The following is a 9348-nucleotide window of genomic DNA, read 5'->3' as shown; positions in this document are numbered from 1 at the left end:
ATGATTTTCCTGCCTATGGCTAGATAAAATAGCTGGTTCTTTCCTCTTATAATTCCACCCAACAGCAGTGCTGCGGTAATGAGCCTTTCTTCAGGGGCTTAAAGTCAAATAAAATAGTATTCATTTCAGTATTTAAATATGTCTTTCTGAAGTCCTGCCTCATGTTAGCAGATCTTGTGCAATGTGTAGGTTGTTGGATTCTCTCTGCATGTATAGAAAGGAGGTAACAAAAACTATTCTGAAAAAAGTGCTCCTGGAAGAAACAGTCCTTTGGGAACTAAGCACAGTCCATTATGCTATTTTGTAAAGAAAAAGGTTTTCTATGTCTTTGTGATACAAAACTTGTGTCCTAAAATATTTTAAGCAGCAATCATTATTTCTTTACTTAGTGGATGATTCCTTAAGAATCATCTGCCATTTCTGAGGTGCAACTAACAGTTTAATTAGGTGGGCAAACATGAAATCTGGATTTTTCTGAGGGACTTCAGCAGTCAAAGAATGTTTTGACAGACCTAAGCCTTTTTTTTTTCTTTGCTCTATGTTGAAGCCAAAAAAAATTGTTGTCTTGTAAAACCATAAAGGAGAGCTAGCTGCCATCCTTAATGATTCTTTTGTAGATTTTTATTGATAGAGGATTCAGTGCAGTACTATAAGAGTTGTGCTTAAAGGCGATACAAATGTGTATTTCTGGTGCTTAGACCTCCTAAAATGAACAGTTTGTCCAAACTGTAAATAAAGGAAGTGTGGAGATGCCCACTGAACCAAGGACTTCCTGTAGTATTGAATTATGAGGTGGATGCTTTTATGAGTGCCATTCATTACCCAGAGACTGCTGGGGAGAGGTGTGGCACAGGAGGGCACAGCCCTGGTGGTGAAACCTGCCCCAGCTGCTGGTGACATTCAGGGACTCAGCACACTACTGTGCTTGGAGCACATCCAAGGCATCCAGCTTCCATATGTGCCACGAAGAAGCAGGGGTTTTTTTGGAGCATCCTTCACTCAGCTGGTGAAAGGAACTATTTGGTAAAAGAAAATATTTCTTCGCTTTATCTCTGTGTTGTTAGGTTCATCTCCTGTGGGAATTATTCAAGATTCTGCTTCTACAAGCCTGGTACTGAGGAGGAAGGGGAGTAAGAGTGTTTCTCTGCTTGGCTGCTGTCCTGGGGGTTCTGAAAGGCAGCCTGGAGCAGCCTGCTCTCCTCAATACTGCAGCTGTTAGAGGATGGCAGAGAGCAGAGGTCTTGGCAAACCTGGGAAGGCAGCACTGCATTGGCTCATTCAGAGCTGTTTACAGCCACTAAGGTTGGGAACCTGGGCTTGTGTTTCAGGGAAAAAAAATCTGATTTGAATGCTAAACAATATGTACCTCTTACTCCAGAGATAGTGATGAGTTTCAGCTAAATTGGATAGCAAAATAAATCACTGGCTTTAATGCTTCTCTGAAAAACGGAGATAGTTTTCAATATTTTTTAAATCAATATAGAAGGGCTGATTAGTCTCCTAAATCTTACTCTTAAAGATAAGTTTTATAGTCACTTGAAAAATGTTGGCTATAGAAATTTCTCCCCAGCAATTATCAGCAAAGGATTGAAATTGAGATTATTGAAGGTCTCAGATGCTTATCTGTCCTTAGGCCAGAGGAACTACACCTTTGTGAACACGGGTCCTAGTCTCTGTTGGACACTTTTTCTTTATGTAGTTTTGTAAGAATTGTTCATTAACATGGTTCATTAACTTGGTTTCAGATATTTCCTACATCTTTAAGATGGTAAAGGAGGGATGAAAATTAAATGGATTTTTCTCACAGTGAGCTCTATTGAGGTTTTGTTATTCGCGCTGTGCAAGTACAGAGCACTGATAACTCCAGCCTGGAAACCAGTGGCTGCTCAGTATTCTTGCACTGCCTGCCTTTTCTTATCAAACTGACACTCTGTGAGAAATAAGGACAGAGTTGGCTTTAATTTCAGCCAATGCCTAAAGTGTCACTGATTTCAGTAGGAAGGAATTTTGCTCCTGTATCTCTACACTTCTGCAAAGAACTTTATAAGCTGATAGTTTTGTTTCCATATGTTCCCTTTTTTTGTGTGGGAGGGTCTTTAATGATTTTGATATTTTGTCTTCAGTAGGGGAGGAAGGGGGATAGAAGCAGCTCTAGCTTCAGCTCTCAACTCTTTTATAGGAAAAATGGTGTGAATAGTATGCACAGTTGAAATTAGAGATGTTAAAAGCTGTACGTGTGGGGGGATTGACAATTTGAAATGCTTTTATGGGGTTTAGGATAGGTCAAGTAATTGAAGGGAATAATTTAATCAAGTAAAATCTCCCTTCAGAAAGCTAAGCTATCAGTTTGTTTATGTGGCTTAGTCATCCCTTCCTATGTAGCATGATTGTTCATTTGATTCCAATTTACAGAACAACGTGTACCCTTTCTATAGCAGTCATTAAGTTAACATGGATGTCAGGATTTAGGGGTGCTTGACTGATGGGTAACTCCTAAAGCAAGGATATATGACACCCTCCTGTGTGATCCACAGGGAACACACAGTAGAATGTTGTGGCCAGGGCACTCAGCATGTGCCCAGCTGAGCTGAGCTGGGCCATGTTTGTGTTCAGCAGAGCTTCCAATTTCATCTTGAATCTCTGATAAAAGTATCAAGGTCACTTGTGTTAGGAGTTATGCTTTTCATTTAAACTGCCTTCTGTATCTTGCCATGCAGTAACAGTGTGATAATGAATTGTAAATCTAGAATATAACATTTGTTTAAAATTGACTGTTTACCAGTGCTGCCTTTCTATGTATCTTCTAAAGTGTTATGTGTAGTTCTTGGGGTTTGCATACTCAGTTACTTTTTTGTGAAGGATGATTTCAGATGCAGTGGTCTTGCAGAAGAGCAGGCTCTGTGCAGCAGGCCATTCCTCCTGAGGCAGTTAACTCCCTGCTCCTGTGGAATAAGTTGTCTAGTACTTAGTGGAAAATTACTGATGTTCACTGTTATTCCTCTGCATGTCATAGCTCTTCCTGGGGAATTTTGTTTCACAGTTCCAGCAGGAACTGTAGCTTTGTTGGGATCAGCTTAATGAGCTATCACAGGTAAAATGACCAAGCAATGATTCCTGGCTCCTGCTGAGCTTGAGACCACTGAAATATTTTTCTCTAATTGGAGCACTGACTATATGTGGCATACACCCAAGACCACATGAAGGCGCTCAAATGAACTAATACTTCTAACTAGAATAAAATAGATAAAGTAAATAAAGTATCCACAACTTAAAGAGGGTGTAAACTTGAGTTCCAGCTGGCATTATTGTTCTAAATGAAGTTGTCTGCTCAAAAAGTAGTGATATGTAAAAGTCAGTATGACATATTACCAGTGGCTTCTGCCCTTTAGGGCCTGTGCTGAGAGACTTCATGTACCATGCTCCCCTGAGGACAGGTCATGGTGGAGAGCAGCCACTGTGCTGCCCTCTGAAGGAGATAGTGTTGTTTCTGTGATGTGTGGAGAGCTGGCTTTTCAAAAACTGTCTGTAAAAGGGTTCTGGTGATCATTTGTTAAGCACCTTGCAATATACTCAAAAAACACAGTATGCATCTCCCAGCTCTTCTCAGTAGAAAGTGATGGGACATGATAGGAAGCAATTCTACAAAATTACTTTTTCCTAATGTTTTTTGTGCTATCATGTAGTGACTGTGACAGGAGAAGTTATTTGCCCTTTCATGAACCTGTTTGGATTGCATGCTGAGAATACAAATAAAAGGAGGATGATACAGAGAATGAAGATTTATGTACCATCAGGTCCTAGAGGTGAGTGCTGAAAAGCAATCTCCCAAGCCATCTGAACATCAGAGTGTTAAAATTAGATTGTAGGACATAATTTTCAGGAAAACACATTTCTCTGATGGATGCTCCCAGGTGTGTGAGGAAGGAGGGAAAGGTGGTGCTGGGTTGTAATGTGTTGCTGATCCCCACAGGGAGGGATGAGGACTTCCTGCTCCTAAGATACAGGCCCTGCCAGCAGCACTTGCATTTCAGAGAATTTGCCAATGCTTTAAAAACAACAATAACAAACCCAAACAAGAACAAGATTCTAAACCTCATATCATGTGAATACTCTAATAAGAGTGCCCTGTTAATGGGTCTGCCTGGACTGGGAGGGTCAGTGCCATCTTTAAAAGGAGCATTTCCATTCCACTTTGTGTCCATAGATGTCTTTCAAGTGGATGTAAAAATGTGACAAAGCAGAGTGTTTGAATTGTGCTTGGGTTCTGTAATCGACCAGGCCTTAAGGCACAAGAAAAAATCAATAGAAAGGCATTGTTGTAATGGATTAATTTTGTGCTTACTCAACCACTCAGCATTTAAACATATGGAACTATTTTATGTGTAGGAAGAATCTCATGAAAGAGAGCTGTGTCAGCCTGGTTATTTGAGCTTGCCAGAGAAGACATGCGAGAGCCAATTGTTTTTGTCCGTAGAGGAACTGATGTTTTACATCTGCTTTTTAACAAATACAAACTCGTGCTGCTCTGTTAGATGCATGTTTTGTTTTCTCTTTAGCATACAGAAAGGTACAAAAGTGTTAGTTTGCCTTCCACCAAATCCTGTTGAATTCCTCACTCTCTAATGAGAGTCAGGTAAGAAATATGTGATTATAGAGTGCAGATCTGGGAGCCAGTAACCTTCAAATACAGCATCTGACACAGCTGACTTTGGATTTTGGCAAATTATTGTGGTAGTACCCCACTTTCTTCCTCTGTAAAACAGAGGTGGTGTCTTTATCACAGTAACTTTTATTAGCATTAGCGGCAAAGTTTTAATTTAATTTTGTTTTTAACTTTTGTTCCCTATCACAGCTTTACTTTATTAAACTAAGGGCAGCAACCACAGAATAACAGGCATTTAATTTGGCTTTTCTAATAGTAGATGCTTTGGATAAGGTATTTGACTTTCAGATATTTGGAATAACCTTTTTATTTACTTACCAGCAGTGTGCACAGTTCCTACAGAACTAAATTCTATTCAGTATGTGCAGATACAGATTTGTTTTCTGTCCATCCTGTGCTTTACTCAAGAAGTATGTAACTGTAAAGCTGCTTTATACACAGATGGTTTGTCTGTGGGAAAGGTGCCTTGTTGAAACTTCAGCTTTGTGGCTTCAGGAAGTTACCTGACTTTCCTCTGTTTTGAAAATCAACTTAGACCTGATTGGAAGTGTGTGTATTACATTTTTTCCACAAACTTACACTGAAATCAACACAAGAGCAACTTAAATGTATGAGTCTTAACAGTAAGGATTCAATAGTGTGTACTGCAAAACAAAGATGTAAAATTGTTTGAAATAATAAAAAAAAAAGGAATCCTGTTAATGGCTGGGGCTTATTAAAAACATTTGTATTGTTAGTTTCCAGCCAGCACTTACATGTGAGCAGCATTATGTAAACTCCATTTGTACTTTTGCCAAAGCAAAGAAGATCAGTAGGTCAGACTTTTAAGCTTGACCTACTTTTTTTTATAGGTACTTCACCATAGCTCAACTTTTCCCCATTTATTTTCATGCTGTGAATTGTGTAGGATTTTCATCTTAGACAGGAGTTCTTCACCTCGTTCTTGAATCCTTTTCCAGCAGTGGTTGAGACCTTTGTATTTCAGAAGAATGTAACTGGAGTGACTCATGGATGAGGAAGTGTATTGAACTTCACAGAGAATAAATGCTGCTATCTTTTGTAGAAACAGATACAAAATGATGTTTGTTGTAAGGTAGAACAAATACAATATGGAGGCTGTTTTATTCTTCTACAAAGTTATTTGGGAAAACTATAAAATTATTTAAAATTTGTAGTTCATAGAATTTTAAATTTAAAAATAATTTTCCTATTACCTGGCTGTAAGTTATTATTGTAATTCAAAGTGCCTACAAATTTAGTAATTGACAGAGTTTTTTATTAGTAAGGCTTGTATACAGGAAAAAAATTCTTTGATAATTTTGCAGCAATCCCCTTATGTATGCTCCAGCTGCTTTGTTCAATTTCACTTTTCTTCCCCAAGCCTCTGACTGATGGAGATATACACAGATCTGAGAAACTGGAGATATGGCCAAGAAGAGGATCTGTGCAGGGTACGTGTCTATTTTAAGGAGAAGGGAAACAAGCCAAGACTGGCAAAGCATTCCTACTGGCCTGATTCTGTAGGGATCTATATGGAATCAATGGTCAGGTTATATCCCTTCCCAGTGTGAAGCTTTTGGCTCTTCCTCTGATACAGTTTTAGTTCCTGTCTGATGTATTGTCTAGTACACATATTTTAAACCTTGTAAGTAGAGTTGATGACAAGAGTTTGGGCTCTCGGGTACCCTAGGAAATGTCTGATTGTGATGGTTTGTCTGTGGGGTGGGCTAATCCAGTAGGAAATACTTGCTGCTAACAGTTTGAGGTTCAAAATTCACAGAGTGTGTGTGGAGCCTGGTTCCTGGTCTTTGAGCAAAACATACTCAGTGTTACATCTGGGTCCTTGGGGTGATGTAAAATGCTCCCTTGTGAGGACATCAGCAGCCTCCCAGTGATTCACTGCAGTATTCAAAGCCAGCACAGCCCAGTGCAATAGGCAACAGTTGGCTGCTACCCAAAAACCTCATGGTAGCTGCAGTTCTATGCCATAAATTACAAAGCACTTTGGGATCATTAAGGATGACAGTCTCTCAAGGTGTGGTGATTAATACCCCACTTGGATGTTTAAATACTTGTCCAGTTGAAGACAGTTTACATTTGGTCTTGATGGTGGGCAATTCTTTGTGCCATTGTTTGCACACTGCATTAAAAGGGCTGGGCTGTCTCTAAGCTTGGTACATCCAAGAATTTAATAATCAAATGACAGTGTACATAGACAGTAAAGTCAGCTAGGTTATTTCTGTAGTGCTCATCATGGAGCCAGCTTCCCAGTTTGTATTCTTGCAGTTCTTAATCCTGGGCTTTCCTTTCTTTCTCCCAGGTTGTTCTGAAGTGGTTTCCACCTCTCTTGCTGTGACTACTTTCTGCTATTGGCAGCAACATAATTTAATTATAGTTTAAGGAATAGCTGTGGGATCAGAACAGGACATATGATCATTCAGTGTACCTCAGAACTGCTTTGCTGTGAATACTTCAGAAGGGCTGCTTTGAGCCTAGATTCTTTGTACTTTTCTCAAATTGATGGCATATGTACTAAGTTCTGCAGTAAAAACTTTGTATACAAGGAAATGAGAGGGATCCTGACTTCATTGATAAGCAGGGCAAGGGCAAATGCACAGGTAAGAGGGAATGGCTTCGTCTGTGACTTCATTAGTGTGAGCTTAAGGTATCAAACATTAAAAACCTCTAATTGTAATGTCTCTGTTCCAAAGTAAAGTGAAGAAAATTCATAAAGGGCTGTCATGGGCTTCAAGTTTCCTGAAGAATGACTTCTGTATAGTGGGTGACTCGTTTGACTTAAAATTTGCTTTGATATATTTGGTCTTCTCTATACGAAATAGAAATACTCTAAATTGAGCATTAAGAGATATTTTTTCTCAATCATAGACAGTAATCCAACAGTATTCCCACAGTCAGGGGAAGTGTCAGCTCCAGAACTGCAACAGTGGAAGAATCTGATTTCCTTTCTTGTAGAGGAGAAAAGGCACTGCTGCTTCCTTGTGCCTGTTGATGTGAGGAGCATTGTAGGCGTTTCATGCTGTGGGGGAAGAGAAGTCACAAGGGTGAAGAAAGAACTTTTTTATTTTCCTTAGGTTGAATTGCATTCTGAAATGGATTGTGCACCTAAATTCGTGTGTTAATGATGTGCTCTCCATTGTAGAAACTCGTGGGAAGAAGCATGTTTCACTTTGTTTTTTAAACCCACACTTAATTCAATTTAAAAACTATGCAACAAGATTGTACAGGAAACCTGAAGAGATTGAAAGGCCCAAAATTTCTAATGTGGTCCCATAAATTCTTTCAGTGGAATATTGCTGGGTCACTCTGCAATTTCAAGAAGCACCCTGAAGTTTAATACATGAAAAATGGTGAAATAAAGAGAGTAAAGGCCAGAAGTAGCAGTTGCTGTTTCACAAACAGAAGTCTGTTGACTTATGCCCAGTGTAATCTGAAGTAAATGTTCCCTGTAAGCTGATGTTCAGTAAGATGAAGTTGGTGATAAGAACAGAGGATCTCTTGGTTGTTTATATAAAATCTAAAATTAGAGTGAATCTGTTTCAAAACGTCTATATAACAACTGTATAAGCATCTGTTAACAGATACGTTCTTTGGAGCACTATATAACATCTGGTTGCTTTTCAAGAACAGTCCTACTTGCTCAGAAAGGACTCAGCCTTGTTGTTTCAATAAAATGGTATTTCAGTGAAGTGCAAATTTAACTTCAGGAATGGTCTGTCTTCTCTTATACGAGTAAAAAAAAAGAGAACTCTCCAGACTCTTAACAGTCTATTTTTGTAGATGCCAAATTGTGATAAGGGAGAAAGTGTTATCACCACACAGACAGCACCTGTTAATTGCCTAAATAATTCAGGCTTAAATTATGCAGGCTTCTAAAACAAGGACTTACCCTAGCAAAAGCAATAAGAAAATACGTACTTCAGGATAAATCCTGATTATGCTTCCTGTACTCCTATTGTTCTTTGTTTTTAATATTTTTGTTGTGATGGGAACAGCAAGTAAATGCCTAAATTTGAGAAATATTATTGCAGAAGAAAGTTGGAGTTTGGTTTGGTTTATTTTCCAGTTTGCTTTTTGTATTTGTGGGGGCTTAAAATGTTAATTAGCCAGGAAACTGTGTGCCAGCAGTCCTGAAGGACAACTTTGTATGTAGTTCAGCTGTATCTCAGTCTGTCTTTCAGCACATGAAGTGTTACTTGTAGATAATAAAATCTTGGCCCTGTACCTAATCCCTATTTGAAGTGCAGTTTAACCTATATTCCCAGTTGTTACTAGCATGTCATACACAGATTTGGCAACAGTTAGAAAGCACCTTTAGGAACAAAAGCTACGGTTAAGTTTTGTTTTACTTGAAGTACTGTTCTAGTTGCAATGAAGTACATTTTTTGGGTAAATAGGTGCTGTTCTTCAGTTGATAAAAGTGCCTTATGAAAAAAGCAAGTCTGGTAGACAAAGACAGGATCTTGTATATCCCCAGCAAGTATAGTGTTGGTAACCTGTGTGTCTGTCTTGCAAGACCAGAAATGTGCTTAATCTTTCCATTTTTTCTAGTGGTTTTAATGAAGGATTACTTCTACCTGCAAACCTCCCTTCTCATGTCCTCATTGCTATAAATACAATCCTGCCAGCAGTTATGTGCTGTAAAGAAACTGCCACAATCATTAGTA

At 38.9% G+C, this 9348-nt stretch overlaps 1 protein-coding gene across 3 annotated transcripts in view; it reads left to right on the top strand.

Annotated features, from left to right (window-relative positions):
* Positions 1-200: 200 nt before the first annotated feature.
* The window catches only part of MOSMO (modulator of smoothened), a 29290-nt gene continuing 20142 nt past the window's right edge, over positions 201-9348 (top strand). The window contains exons 1-2 of one of the 3 annotated variants that reach the window (XM_039732304.1): positions 201-3803; positions 6045-6114. In XM_039732304.1, coding sequence (XP_039588238.1) covers positions 3783-3803; positions 6045-6114 — 91 coding nt within the window. In that variant the 5' untranslated portion in view covers positions 201-3782. The other 2 variants (XM_039732305.1, XM_039732303.1) reach the window with 2 other exon arrangements.

This window comes from Passer montanus, unplaced genomic scaffold (genome assembly GCF_014805655.1).
Source record: "Passer montanus isolate IOZ18808 unplaced genomic scaffold, ASM1480565v1 scaffold8, whole genome shotgun sequence".
Lineage (NCBI taxonomy): Eukaryota > Metazoa > Chordata > Aves > Passeriformes > Passeridae > Passer > Passer montanus.
Note: the sequence above shows the minus strand (reverse complement) of the source record. Positions and strands in the feature narration are given on the sequence as shown.